Raw genomic sequence first — 15,604 nt, forward strand, 5'->3', positions numbered from 1 at the left:
CTGTGTTACCGGTTGTAGCATTGTCTGCCTTCCGGATGGTTTAAGCGGGTAGTAGCTGGTTCAGAATTTCTTATGATTCTTTTTTTGTGACGAAGTTAATTTGGTCGGTCAAATAATTCATTCTCACCTGACGAAACCATGTTTAAGACCTTATCAACTAAGAACAAGCATATTACTTTCAAGCCACGACTTATTGGGAGCTTCCAATTTTGCCTTTTGATTTTGACATATCTTCAGATGGAGAAATGTGAACATTCCATTTTGACACGTCAGGCGCCCTTCATCACAAACTCACTATAGGCATGCAGCCGTGCAGGTAGCTACTAAAAGAACACTTCAACCAAATGATGTCCAAACAAAGGCTACTACGTTTCTAATTTATCCTAAAAATATAAGAGATTTTATGATCCCGTAGTAATAATTTTCTGTCTACCTATCAGCTTTTACAATTATTTATTCTTCACCTATTTAATATAATTTCTATACACTTTATTTCCCACCTATTAACACTGGTACTACTTTATTTCCTAAATATTATGAGACAAAGTGAAAACAGTGGAAGGACTGTAACAGTAACAGTGTAAGAATTTTGCTGCACAGGCAACACCAGAACAGCACAGTGTAAAGAATGTTGCCGCTAGCCAGCACAGTGTAAAGAAGTTCTGTCGTCCAACGAGATGACCTTCCGAACAACCGCGTCCATGCTTGGCCTCCTGCTGGGCTCGCCGTCGACGCACGACACCGCCAGCTCCAGCATCGCGGCTGCCTGCACACGGTTGAAGTCACCGCGCAGCCGTGCATCCACGAGCTCCTCCAGCCACGTCGGCAGCTCGTCGTCGTCACGCTTCAGCTTCTCCTTGAGCAATGCGGCCAAACGCTGGAGATCCCCGGCTCCGTCGTCCGCCGCCACCCAGTCGCAGACCCTCTCCCCCCTGAGGAGCTCCAGCAGCACGACACCGAAGCTGTACACGTCGGCTTTGCCGGTGATGGAGCGGCCCGCCGTCCAGCACTCCGGCGCAATGTAGCCCCTGGTGCCGTGCACGCGGGACAGCGCTAGGTGGCTGCCGGCGTCGCGGCTCAGCAGCTTGACGAGGCCGAAGTCCGTCACCTTGGGCTCCAGGTCGCCGTCGAGCAGTATGTTCTCCGGCTTCACGTCGCAGTGCACGATCCACTCTAGGCACTCGTGGTGGAGGTAAGCCAGCGCCTTCGCCACGCCGACGGCGATCTTGTACCTCGACCGCCACGCTAGCGCCACCCCGGAGCCCTCGCCGTCGTCGCCGAAGAGGGCCCTGTCGAGCGAGCCGTTCTCGACGTACTCGGAGACGATGAGCCGGTGCGGGTGTTCCGAGCAGAAGCCCCATATCCTGACGAGGTTCATGTGGTTGATCCGGCCTATCACGCTCAGCTCCGACCGGAACACCTCGTCGGCCTGCGTCAGCTCATCCAGCCGCTTCACGGCGATGCTCCGGCCGTCGTCCAGGACGCCCTTGTACACGGACCCCGTCGCGCCCTTGGCAAGCTCGTCTGTAAACCCGCACGTCGCGTCTGATAGCTCGTCGTAGGTGAACCTCCTGAAATGGCTGAACACCAAGTTGTACCCTTCGTCATGGGCCCGTCCTGCCGCCACCGAATCGGCTCGAAAGACGAACAGGTAGCCGACGACCACGAAAATGGCTTCCATGGCGAACACGACCGCGAGGAAGCAGTAGAAGTAGATGAAGTTTATCCCGTTGCTCCTGCCATGAAGCTGGTACGAGCCGTTGACGCTAGCGTTCCGTTCGTCCACGGTGCAGGCGTGGCCATCGAAGTGCAGCAAGGACGGGTTCAGGTTCTTGACACGCGTTGGGATCTTGAGGTAGATGGTCTGGTAGGGAATGCTCATAATCCGGCCGTTCCAGAGAGCGATCTTGGGGTAGCACTCGCCGGTGCCCTGCCGGTAGCCGAAGGCCTCGCAGCGGCAGTCGGCGAGGCAGAGCCGCCGGCACGCGTCGAACGAGAGCACGGAGGTGTAGTTGAGGTCGAAGCCCCAGTAGTCGGTGTGCCGCATGACTGCGAAGCCGACGTCCTCGCCGCAGCGGACGTCGAACGTGCGGCGGCACCCCTTGCTCCAGTCGCCGCTGTCGTGGGGCACGTAACCGTCGGGGCAGGAGCACGACGGGCCGCGGTGGTACGCGCAGATGCCGTAGCGGCCGCACACGCCGTGGACGTCGCACTGCCGCGCGATCGCCGCCCACGTGGCGCGCCACCGTCCGTCGCGGGCGTCGAGGCTATAGAGGCGGAGGTTGCCGTCGTAGTCGAGCGTGAGCCGCCTCACGACGCGCCCGTCGCCCATGTCGGACGCGTTGAACTGCAGCTGGTCGGTCGCCGTGAAGACGCCGCGCCGGTCGAAGCTGCCCCGCCGGCTGCTGTTGTACGCCGTCCGGTTGTTGTCCCACCACTTGTTGAAGGGGTCCGGCCAGTAGTTGCTGCTGATCTCCGGCCCGTCGTACATGAGGTTGAGGATGTTGTTGCTGTCGAAGTAGAATTTGTAGTAGCCGGAGTACGGCAAGCCCTTCACCGCGGACGACACCAGCTGCTTGTACCGCGTGACGGGCTGCCCGGCGAGAAGCGTGTCCGTTGGCCAGTCGAAGCTCTGCCACAGCCGGTTGCCGGCGGCGTCGGCGACGACGAGGTTACCGGTGTCGAGGAGCTGCGCGCGGTCGGCCGGCGTGCCGCTGGTGTTGGTGCTCCACACGACGCGGCCGTCGTAGTCCTGCAGCACCAGCGACCCGTCCTTGCGGAGCTCGGCACGCGAGCCGACGCCGTTCACGGGGGCGTCGCGGTTGGCCGTCCACGCGACGGTGGCGTCGGCGGACGCGGTGAACCAGACGGTGAACGTGTAGGCGTTGGTCGCCACCTTGTGGAAGCCGCACGAGAAGTCGCCGCTCGGCGACACGAGGACGTGGCCGGCGGCGTCCTCCACGGCGATGGAGTCGCCGCGCCATAGAACGCTCCGGTGATCGCCTTCGGAAAGAGCAACACAGCACAGGAAGGTGACAAGGAGTAAGCAGCACACGCCATGGAATCGATTCATCCTGGAACACCCGCAGGTGGTTGGAGTTCCAAACTGATTTAAAGGGATAGCTGATAACCTTGGCATTTTCAAAATTCAGATATTGTTTATCTGCAATTAAACAGTCTTTGTTTTACTAATTCTCACAGTCACAGCCGACAATGATTCAATGAACAGTCTAATAGAGGAGTCAGTGAGACTCAGGCAATTCATTAGCACTTGACTCAGGCAATTCCCACTATCCACATAAAACAAACACCTAGGCACATATTACATACGCACTTTTGCTATTGATCAAACGTTTGATTTTTTGTTCTTATGTCAAACACACGCATAGTCCATGAGGGCTGGGGAGGGTATGTATGGGCTTTTTTACCTATGTGCACGCCTTCAAATTATCGTCTAAATAACAGTCACCAGATTTAATTGATGGAATTAAAATTTTCAAACATTTAATTAATAGACGGACCCTTACATACGTGTCACTTTTCTTACCGGCAGCAGACATGCCAACCTCGTGGGGGAAGTCACTACTTTATCAAGAGTGGTAAACCTTGTATTTCCTCTATTACAAACTATACGGCATATTTGTTTCGTTAGCCAACAATTTGACTAAAGATTAGTATATTACGATAATTTTTATTACACAACTAATATTACTATATCTGTATTCGAAAGAAATTTTTATGATTATTTGGATGTCACATGAATAATATATTAATAGAATAATATTTGATCATACATTTATCCTATAATGAAACTAAATATGTCCTATATTCTGAAATTGAGGGAGTAGTTGGTACTACTATTCAAATATAACGTTTGGTTATATATGTGTAATGTGTACATGTAGGATCCCTGGGAGTAGTTGGTACTACCATTCAAATATAACGTTCGGTTATATATGTAATGTGTACATGTAGGATCCATTATATTTGCGGACAAACACAAAAAATGAATATAAGAGATCGTACATTTGTATAGCTTATATTTGTGGACGACCTGATAATAAAACTAGGAAAATTTTGCTGCTGGACACTCTTATTTTGCTAAATTGGCCACTTCACACCGCCAACAACGATTTAGGCCAGGTACCATTATAAAAACAGATTCGTTTGCTGCTGGACACCGCATCAGATTAAAAATTCATTTCAGCTAGATGGGAGAGAGATATTAGTGTGAATGGACCTTTCTACCCTTGGCCATGTTACCAGGTTGAAGACATCCTTCTCCTCACCCACAGCTTGCTTCACCCGAGCTCCTCATCTCCCTTCTCCTGCAGCTGCTTCCACCTGAACCCCACATCTGCCTTTTTCCGCAGCAGCAGAACCTCTAGATTTGGAATGGGCGGGAGCATGCAATCGAGTGGCTCTAGCTCGGCGTCACTGTTGGCAAGGAGAGATGCAGAAGAGTTCTTGCCCCTTGCGATGTGCTCACTGTGTGGGACTCGCCTGATAGGACGGGTGTCGAAGCATATGGGCACCATGGGCAAAAGGTTCTACGAGTGGCCAAAGATGGAGCATGTAAGTACTTTTTGTACTATGATGTTGGTTCTTGTTCTGATTTTGGTTGATTGTGGTTTTAATTTTTTGAATTTATTTGCATTTGGATGTTGCAGACACCTTTAGCTTGCAAGTTCTTCATATTGGAAGAGTAGTATGTGGACTATTTGGCCAAATTTGATCTTAACAGAGGGGAAATCGCAATGGGTAGTGAAAATGCTAGTGGGCTATGCAACAATGGATGCAAAGAAATGCTCAAGGAAGCCAAAGGCTTGATTATGGCAGCCACGGATGCAGTTGAACAATGCTTTGTACAGCTGGAGAATGCAACCCGTGTGCTGACTTGGTCCATGGGCACCCAATGTCATTTTGGAAAGTTTCACTCTCCTTTCTAGCAGAAATGATTTTTTAATCTGTTGTGATGTCCAGTAGCAAATGAACTCGTTTTTATAATGGTACCCGGCCTAAATCGTTGTTAGTGGTGTGAAGTGGCCAATTTGGCAAAATAACCGTGTCCAGCAGCAAAATCTCCCATAAAACTATGATGCTAAACATATCTTATTAAACATGAGAAAAATGTATTAATAAATTATCCAGCTAAGGTATTATTGTACTATAAAAAGTCAATGTCATGATGCATTTGTTTTTTAGTACGTGAATGGCATATTGTTATTGTAGTGTCACAACTCAAATAATGCATTCCAGGAAGGCCCATAGTTGTATAAATTTTGAATTCATTTGAGCTAGGTGGACATATGTTTCCATCAGCACATCCTATGTATTTGTATTCAATCAGGCAGATCGTTGGATCTCCCAATAATACCACAAAAGTAGGATTTTTTGTATTTTATATCCGCTAAACCGACCACTAAGACCACGTTCGTTCAAGGGCTACTGAGTTAATTTACCTTATACGGAAAATATAGAAATAGATTAATATATAATTAATTAATTATTAATTATTAAAAAATATAAAATAGATTAATATGATTTTTTTAAATAACTTTTTATGAAAAGATTATTGTTTAGCAGTTTAGAAACCGTACGTGTGAAAAACGAGAAATATAAGTTAACTTAGAGAGGTGACCGCCTAAGTTATATAAAGAAGTATACAGATATTTTATATAAAAAATTGAGAATAATTAGGATAGATCGAAACAGGGTAATACAGGAGTGCACGGGGCTCTGTTACCGACGGTGGTGTCGATGCTGAACCACACGACGAATGTGTAGGCGTTGGTCGCCACCTGCACGATCGTGGGCGATCCTCTATGGTTAATTTGGAGGCGTCATTTGAAACAACATACGTAGCTATCCTGTTACTGTGACGTATCCAAATCAAGATAATCACCGTTGTCTTTTCGCTTTTGCTTTTGCTTGTCTATATGCCAAATTTAAATTTTTAACTCTAAATTTTTAAATTTAGAGTTAATTTTAAGATTCATTTTCACCAAATTTTATTTTTCAGCAATGACTTTTAGACCAATATATATAATTATATAAATTTTGTTAATAAATTATTTTTTATCTGCAAATATGTTATTTGAAAAAAACAAATAATCACCTCAATACGTAATGTGTACCGGCAATTGATCCGTCGTTATGTTACTACCAATCCTCGTATCGCAGCCGCCAAGTAAACATGCTATTAACAGGAGTCCACCGGTGAATGAGCTGAGTCAGAACGATTTTCTCCGCACACGACATAAACAAGTCAAATAATAGAACCATTTGCATTAATTAAATGCACCATAATTTACACACACATATATGCTTAGCAGCCTGAATAGTGAGTACATGGTACGGAGTAATTGACAAGGCAGTTACCAATTCAGGCCGGCAAATGCAAATGGGCAAACTAAACATACTGGCCCACGCAGATTATTTACTGCTACCGTTCGCCCATTTGCATTAATTTGCCTGCCTGAAAACGGTGAAATGGCAGCCAAATTATAAAGGATCAGTATTATTTATTAAAATAAAATATTATAAAGCGTTTGATTGACCCGAGGCTAACGTCTGGCGTCGTCCGTGCGGTCCGAATCACGCAAGACCAAATCAACGTGTTATTAATTCCATAGATTCCCCTCCATCTCCGTGCATAATACAAAATTTTGAAAAGATATAGCATTCTCTTCAAAAATGCTCTAAGAGCAAGTTTAATAGTATAGCTAACTATTAGCTCCAATTAATCTATAGTTAATCTAATAGCCAACTCATATAATAGCTACCAACAAAACATATATCACCATGTCCCACATATCATACTCACACTGTGTATTAGAGTCCGTGTTACAGCTGACTACAAATTAGTAGCACATTTCTCTTTTCTCTCCTCTCTTGTTTCTTTAAAATATGTTTACAGCTAATTTATAGCACCTGCTCTACGCCACCTCTTCCCAATTTGTTTGACTTTGACGTGAACAAGTTTGAGGAGAAATGTGAACATTTCATTGGTACGTTCGCCGCAACACGTAAGGATTCTCATCAATAATTACACCAACACTGTTTCATCCTAACAAGACTCGTGATGGTAAAAATGAAAATGTAGCAAAATAATACCAGAGAGATGAACGCTAGCTCAAGCATGGCGCCGAGATGGTGTCCTATCGTCCAGCGAGACGAGCTGATGCACAACCGTGCTCATGCTCGGCCGCCTGCTGGGCTCGCCGTCAACGCACGAAACCGCCAGCTCCAGCATCGCGGCTGCCTGCGCATGGTCGAAGTGACTGCGCAGCCGCGCATCCACGAGCTCCGCCAGCCACGCCGGCAGCTCGTCGTCGTAATGCTTCAGCTTCTCTCTGAGCAATGCGGCCAAACGCTGGAGATCCCCGGCTCCGTTCGCCGCCGTCTTCACCCAGTCGCAGACCCTCTGCCCCAGCAGCAGCTCCAGGAGCACGACGCCGAAGCTGTACACGTCGGCTTTGCCGGTGATGGGGCGGCCCACCGTCCAGCACTCCGGCGCAATGTAGCCCCTGGTGCCCTGCACGCGGGACAGCGCCAGGTGGCTGCCGGCGTCGCGGCTCAGCAGTTTGACGAGGCCGAAGTCCGTCACCTTGGGCTCCAGGTCGCCGTCGAGCAGTATGTTCTCCGGCTTCACGTCGCAGTGCACGATCCACTCCAGGCACTCGTGGTGGAGGTACGCCAGCCCCTTCGCCACGCCGACGGCGATCTTGTACCTCGACCGCCACGCTAGCACCACCCCGGAGCCCTCGCCGTCGTCGCCGAAGAGGGCCCTGTCGAGCGAGCCGTTCTCGACGTACTCGGAGACGATGAGCCGGTGCGGGTGTTCCGAGCAGAAGCCCCATATCCTGACGAGGTTCATGTGGTTGATCCGGCCTATCACGCTCAGCTCCGACCGGAACACCTCGTCGGCCTGCGTCAGCTCTCCTAACCGCTTCACGGCGATGCTGCGGCCGTCGTCCAGGACACCCTTGTACACGGACCCCGTCGCGCCCTTGGCAAGCTCGTCTCTAAACCCGCTCGTCGCGTTTGATAGCTCGTCGTAGGTGAACCTCCTGAAATGGCTGAACACCAAGCTGTACCCTTCGTCACGGACCCGTCCGGCCGCCGCGGAGTCAGCTCGAAAGACAAACAGGTAGCCGACGACGACGAAAATGGCTTCCAAGACGAACACCACCGCGAGGAAGCAGTAGAAATAGATGAAGTTTATCGTGTTACTCCGGACATGCAGGTACGAGGTGCTGACTATGGCGTCGCGTTCGTCCACGGCGCAGGCGTGGCCATCGAAGTGAAGCAATGACGGGTTCAGGTTCTTGACACGCGTGGGGATCTTGAGGTAGATGGATTGGTACGGGATGCTTAGAACCCCACCGTTCCAGAGAGCAATCTTGGGGTAGCACTCGCCAGTGCCCTGGCGGTAGCCGAACGCCTCGCAATGGCAGTCGGCGAGGCAGAGTCGCCGGCACGCGTCGAACGAGATCCTGGCGGTGTAGTTGAGGTCGAAGCCCCAGTAGTCGGTGTGCCGCATCTCCGCGAAGCCGACGTCCTCGCCGCACCGGACGTCGAACGTGCGGCGGCACCCCTTGCTCCAGTCGCCGGTGTCGCGGGGCACGTAGCCGTCGGGGCAGGAGCACGTCGGCCCGGGGCTGTACGTGCATATGCCGTAGCGGCCGCACATGCCGTGCACGTCGCACTGGCGCGGGATCGCCGCCCACGTGGCGCGCCACCGCCCGTCGGCGGCGCCGAGGCTGTAGAGGCGGAGGTTGCCGTCGTAGTCGAGCGTGAGCCGCCTCAGGACGCCCTCGTCGCCCATGTCCGAGGCGTTGAACTGCAGCTGGTCGCTCGCCGTGAAGACGCCGCGCCTGTCGAAGCTGCCGTGGCGGCTGCTGTTGAACGCCGTCCGGTTGTTGTCCCACCACTTCTTGAATGGGTCCGGCCAGTAGTTGCTGCTGATCTCCGGCCCGTCGTACATGAGATTGAGGATGTTGTCGCTGTCGAAGTAGAACTTGTAGTAGCCGGAGTACGGCGAGCCCCTCGCCGACGCTGACACCAGCTGCCTGTACCGCGTGACGGGCTGCCCCGGCAGGAGCGTGTCGGTGGGCCAGTCGAAGCTCTGCCACAACCGATTTCCGCCGGCGTCGAGCACGACGAGGTTACCGGTGTCGAGGAGCTGGGCGCGGTCGGCCGGCGTGCCGCTGGTGTTGGTGCTCCACACGACGCGGCCGTCGTAGTCTCGCAGCACCAGCGACCCGTCCCTGCGGAGCTCGGCGCGGGAGCCGACGCCGTTGACGGGGGCGTCGCGGTTGGCAGTCCACGCGACGGTGGCGTCTTCCGACGCGGTGAACCAGACGGCGAACGTGTAGGCGTTGGTCGCCACCTTGTAGAACCCGCACGAGAAGTCGCCGCCCGGCGACACGAGGGCGTGGCCGGCGGCGTCCTCCACGGCGATGGAGCCGCCGCGCCACAGCACGCTCCGGCGATCGTCGCCCACCGAGACAGCGGTACAGCACAGGGAGCTGACTAAGATCAACTGCAAGCCATGTGCTGGATTCATCGTCGTCGACATCTCGACGTTGATCCTAGATGGTTGGAGAGGCGTGAGCTCCAAAACTGGTTCAAAAGAGGAAAGAATTACGTGGCTGCTGCTGACAGTGACCTTTCCAAATTGAGATATGGTGTACCGGCAAATGATCCGTCATTTATTTACTAATCTTCGCTGTCGCCGCCGCCATGGGAACAAGGCTGATACTGGAGTGCACGGGACCCACGAAGTTGACCATGGATTAGGGGAGCCAAGGGAGTGATTGTTTGGTTTGATATATCTGTAAACGAAAAATAATACGTGAATAGAACTTTTATATATATATATATATATATATATATATATATTCTTAGCGATTAAATTCTAAGGCTAAAAACAAATTTCAATGAAAAAATCTCAAAAACAACTTTAAATTTAAGGATAAAAATTAAAATTTTGACTTACAGATATAAACAGAATAAAAAGAGCGGGCATAAGAATTTCTCAGCTTACTGCTCTACGGGCGGCACCATATTTATCGTTTTTATAACGAGACGGTCTTCACACATAACTTTGAGCACTATTTTCAATTACCGTACATATGAAAAATGTCCAACAACTATTTACTTTCATTAAGGGATTTTATTAATTCATATAGAGTTTTCATGCTTCTGAAGTATTTTTAAGATATTTTTTTATTTTTTTATAGAGAATGATATTTTTTACCACCGGATATATGTAATCATTTTAAATTATAAACTTATCCACTCAAACAATTCAATTCGCTTATATATAGAGATTTGAACATAATGCCTTAAGGTCACTGGACTGCATGCCCTTTTGCTTTTTAAGATATTTTAGTAAAGTACTAAAAGTTTAATCACAGCCAAGCAAATCATAAAAGCATTTTCCATTAAGTACATGATATTAGTATATGCTTAGCAGCCAGGCGCCTCAGTGAAAGTCGCTATTTAAGATGTAAACATCGTGTGGAATATTTGACTTGCAACATAATTCAGGCCGTCAACTGCAAATTGTGCAGAGATTAAGAAATTTCCTATTCCCAATATTCCATACGATGTTACATTTGAACTTGCCTGTGTCAGTTACGATCATTGCATATTAAAAATATCTTGATTGGACGTGAGAAATTATTGTGGTGTCAAAAGTCCAACATAATCATAAATGAATGGATAACTCAAATAAAATTGTACTAGAATTGAAGTAAATTGCACTGTTGCTCCTTAAAGCTGTTTGGTACCGTTGTCTCACCACTGCTAGCCACCTAAACCTGACTACATTTGTACAGTGGCACATATTCTTTTTTTTTCCTCTTTCATTTCTCAATGACGTGGTTCAGGTCAGCGAGAATGCATTGGTCCTACTGGTAACGAAGGAAAAGAAAACAAAAGGAAATTTCTTTGTAGTGTTTTCTAGCCGATATCAATATGTTCTTATTTGCCATGTACAATTGGGTGCTCTCTCGGTTTCATCCTACAATTTACTTTTGTCTAACTAGGGTCCACCTACTAAATTAATAGAAATGTGCCATCTAAGAATATGCTATATCCAGTTTCTTTTATTCGATGACATTAACTTTTAACTTTAAATTTAACAGCTCGTCTTATTAAAAAAATTTATGCAAGCACGCAAAATTACAAATCACACTTAAAGTTCGCTATACAGACTTCAACAAACAAGGAGCTACAATGAAAATTATTATTTAAAATATGTCTTCATGTATGATGGCATTGACTTTTCACGATAAAATAATAATGTATTTTTCTCATATGTAATAAAATATTTTTTAACATCTCGGTAGTTAACACTTAACACATGGAGGGAAGCTTGCCGGATAGCAAATTAAGGATGTGTTTGTTCTGTAAACTAAATATGATGGGTTAGAGCCAACCTAGATAACACTATTTTTTGATATGAATGGAGGGATAAGATGGGATGGAGTGATCCTATGATATATTTGGATGGAGCAATAGAGTTGGAATGACTAGTTTCAAATAAAACAATAAATTTGGTTTATATTTAAAAAACTTAGCATAATTATATTAATGTTAATAAAGTAATATAGATAAATAATAAATGGAATTGTGTATGTAATTTCACCAAAAATTAGATCAATATAAATAACTGAGTGGCATCCAAACAGACATAAAGATCATATAATTTAAAGTTACAAATAATAAATGAATTGCTCATACTATTTTAATAAAAATAGATAAATAATAAACGGAATTGTGTATGCCACTTTACCAAAAAAAATTAGATCAATAGTGGTCCCAGGAACGTCATGGACGAATTAGGACATAGCCGTCCGGTTGTTTTGATGGATCATCTCATCCTAGATATGAGAGAATATTCTCTATGTAGGTCCATCTCATCTCATCTATGAACAAATCACCCATAAAAACGAGATGTGTGTGATCCAACTCAACAAAACATTGCAACCAAACGCAGCCTAGTTGTTGATATTAGTACTAGTCTCTCCATCCTAAAATACCAGAACATTTTTTGTTTAAATTTAAACTATAAAGACGATACTAGTATTTTATACGAAGGGAATAGCCTATAATTCGTAAAATAAATGATCCTCCCTTTGATTGCGATTCCACTCCAAGTGCCTGGTACACCGTACAACTCCTAGCTAACGTTATATTTGGAACGATGTTTACCTCTGTTCAGTAATGATGACCTTCACTGGCCGCTAAGAAAATTGACATGTATTCAATGCAGTTGCTTCCATTTTATGCTTAAGAGTTGAGAAAATCTAAGTCTACTAATCTACCGGTCAAGTGCCATGGAATTGCCCGAGTCTCATTGACTCCTCCATTAACTTGTTCTAATTGCGCGCCGCTGTGATCGCCTGTGACAGTGAGAATTAGTAAAAGAAACGACTGTCTAATTTGCAGATGAAAAATATATCAATTTCCAAGTGTTATTGTCAAATTAATTAGGAGCCTCTTTAAATCAGTTTCGAGCTGACGCGTCTAAACCACCTGGGTTGCACCATGGATCGAATCCATGGCATGTGCTGCTTACTCGTCACCTTCCTGTGTTGTGTTGTTCCGTCGGCGGGTGATCACCGGAGCGTGCTGTGGCGCGGCGGCTCGATCGCCGTGGAGGACGCCGCCGACCACGTCCTCGTGTCGCCGAGCGGCGGCTTCTCGTGCGGCTTCTACAAGGTGGCGACCAACGCCTACACGTTCGCCGTCTGGTTCACCGCGTCGGAAGACGCCACCGTCGCGTGGACGGCCAACCGCGACGACCCCGTGAACGGCGTCGGCTCGCGTGCCGAGCTCCGCAGGGACGGGTCGCTGGTGCTGCAGGACTACGACGGCCGCGTCGTGTGGAGCACCAACACCAGCGGCACGCCGGCCGACCGCGCGCAGCTCCTCGACACCGGTAACCTCGTCGTGGCCGACGCCGCCGGCAACCGGCTGTGGCAGAGCTTCGACTGGCCAACCGACACGCTTCTCGCCGGGCAGCCCGTCACGCGGTACAAGCAGCTGGTGTCGGCCGCGGCGAGGGGCTCGCCGTACTCCGGCTACTACAAGTTCTACTTCGACAGCAGCAACATCCTCAACCTGATGTACGACGGGCCGGAGATCAGCAGCAACTACTGGCCGTCGCCGTTCAACAAGTGGTGGGAGAACAACCGGACGGCGTACAACAGCAGCCGCCACGGCAGCTTCGACCGGCGAGGCGTCTTCACGGCGAGCGACCAGCTGCAGTTCAACGCGTCCGACATGGGCAACGAGCGCGTCATGAGGCGGCTCACCCTCGACTACGACGGCAACCTCCGCCTCTACAGCCTCGACGCCGCCGCCGGACGCTGGCACGTCACGTGGGTCGCCGTCGAGAGGCAGTGCTACGTGCACGGGCTGTGCGGCAGCTACGGCATATGCTCGTACCGGCCCGGCCCGACGTGCTCCTGCCCCGTCGGCTACGTGCCCAACGACGCGAGCGACTGGACCAAGGGGTGCCGGCGCGCCGCCGACGTCCGGTGCGGCAGCGACGACGTCGACTTCGTGGAGATGCCGCACACCGACTTCTGGGGCTTCGACGTCAACTACACCTCCGGTGTCACGTTCGACGCGTGCCGGCGAACCTGCCTCGCCGACTGCAACTGCAAGGCGTTCGGGTACAGGCCGGGCACCGGCAGGTGCTACCCCAAGATCGCTCTCTGGAACGGCCGGATTCCGATCAAACCCGACCAAACCATCTACCTCAAAGTCCCTACGAGCGTCAAGAACAAGATGATCAATCAGACGTCTTTTTTGCTCTTCGATGGACACGCCTGCGCCACGGACGAACGCGACGCCATGGTCAGCACCTCGTACCTGCATGTCCGGAGTAACACGATAAACTTCATCTATTTCTACTGCTTCCTCGCGGTGGTGTTCGTCTTGGAAGCCATTTTCGTCGTCGTCGGCTACCTATTTGTCTTTCGAGCTGACTCCGTGGCAGCCGGACGGGTCCGTGACGAAGGGTACAGCTTGGTGTTCAGCCATTTCAGGAGGTTCACCTACGACGAGCTGTCAAACGCGACGAGCGGGTTTAGAGACGAGCTTGCCAAGGGCGCGACGGGGTCCGTGTACAAGGGGGTCCTGGACGACGGCCGGAGCATCGCCGTGAAGCGGCTAGGAGAGCTGACGCAGGCCGACGAGGTGTTCCGGTCGGAGCTGAGCGTCATAGGGCGGATCAACCACATGAACCTCGTCAGGATATGGGGCTTCTGCTCGGAACACCCGCACCGGCTCATCGTCTCCGAGTACGTCGAGAACGGCTCGCTCGACAGGGCCCTCTTCGGCGACGACGGCGAGGGCTCCGGGGTGGTGCTAGCGTGGCGGTCGAGGTACAAGATCGCAGTCGGCGTGGCGAAGGCGCTGGCGTACCTCCACCACGAGTGCCTGGAGTGGATCGTGCACTGCGACGTGAAGCCGGAGAACATACTGCTCGACGGCGACCTGGAGCCCAAGGTGACGGACTTCGGCCTCGTCAAGCTGCTGAGCCGCGACGCCGGCAGCCACCTAGCGCTATCCCGCGTGCAGGGCACCAGGGGCTACATTGCGCCGGAGTGCTGGACGGTGGGCCGCCCTATCACCGGCAAAGCCGACGTGTACAGCTTCGGCGTCGTGCTCCTGGAGCTCCTCAGGGGGGAGAGGGTCTGCGACTGGGTGGCGGCGGACAACGGAGCCGGGATCTCCAGCGTTTGGCAGCATTGCTCAAGGAGAAGCTGAAGCGTGACAACGACGAGCTGCTGGAGGAGCTCGTGGATGCACGGCTGCGCGGCGACTTCAACCATGCGCAGGCAGCCGAGATCCTGGAGCTTGCCGTGTCGTGCGTCGACGGCGATCCCAACAGGCGGCCGAGCATGAACGCTGTTGCGCAGAAGCTCATCTCGCTGTATGATGACCGATAGTGCATTTTCTTACATTTTCTTACAGCTCAGTTACTTGTCAATTTTTTCCTAATTATTTTCAATTTTGTATCACAAGGAAGAAGACACCTATTGGTCAATTGCTGGAAAAAAACCTAATTCATCAAACAATTTTGTTAGATGTTGGATTTAAATTAAACAATAACAAATGAAATCAACTAAGTAGCATGTGGATAACAAGCACAAAATTTAAAAACAAATCTAATGTATAGAAAAATCGATTGATTGATTAAAAATTTTTAAGCGATAGACAAATAGCGAACCTGCACATGGAATATTTGTGTAGTGTGCTTGTTTATGCAGCTTAGTGTGGTTGGTTAGAGGATAAAATACAACCAAGCTAGTCCTACTTTGTGGGATTAACTGGATATATATACAACAATCTGGCTGATTGAGGGTGTTTGATGAGCAAATATAATAACTGATGGAAGGGCATGCCTCACCTCGCTGACTCGCTCAATGGAATAAATTGCTTGCATTAAGACCCATATGCTTTCTAGTTTAATAACAGAGCCAAACTACTAGCTATAATTGCTATATGTCCATCTAAAAATATTGTAAAAGTTAACGTGTACAATATATGACCTATAAGGTTGGTTATATTTTTATCC

At 49.4% G+C, this 15,604-nt stretch overlaps 2 protein-coding genes and 1 pseudogene across 2 annotated transcripts; 1 reads left to right on the forward strand and 2 right to left on the reverse strand.

Annotated features, from left to right (window-relative positions):
* Positions 1-637: 637 nt before the first annotated feature.
* Positions 638-4,538, reverse strand: LOC102716035 (putative receptor protein kinase ZmPK1). Its single transcript, XM_040523257.1, has 3 exons — positions 4,306-4,538; positions 2,417-3,131; positions 638-2,212 (listed from the first exon to the last, which is right to left on the reverse strand). The coding sequence occupies exons 1-3, from the start codon at positions 4,536-4,538 to the stop codon at positions 638-640; spliced, it is 2,523 nt and encodes an 840-aa protein (XP_040379191.1).
* A 2,268-nt stretch (positions 4,539-6,806) lies between these two features.
* Positions 6,807-9,583, reverse strand: LOC102716316 (putative receptor protein kinase ZmPK1). The gene has a single exon (XM_015836116.2). It carries the CDS (start codon positions 9,581-9,583, stop codon positions 7,136-7,138), a length of 2,448 nt encoding a protein of 815 aa, XP_015691602.2. The 3' UTR covers positions 6,807-7,135.
* Positions 9,584-12,561: 2,978 nt separating this feature from the next.
* LOC102716593 lies at positions 12,562-15,044 on the forward strand (annotated as a pseudogene).
* The last annotated feature ends 560 nt before the right edge of the window (positions 15,045-15,604 follow it).

This window comes from Oryza brachyantha, chromosome 4 (genome assembly GCF_000231095.2).
Source record: "Oryza brachyantha chromosome 4, ObraRS2, whole genome shotgun sequence".
In the NCBI taxonomy this organism is placed as follows: domain Eukaryota; kingdom Viridiplantae; phylum Streptophyta; class Magnoliopsida; order Poales; family Poaceae; genus Oryza; species Oryza brachyantha.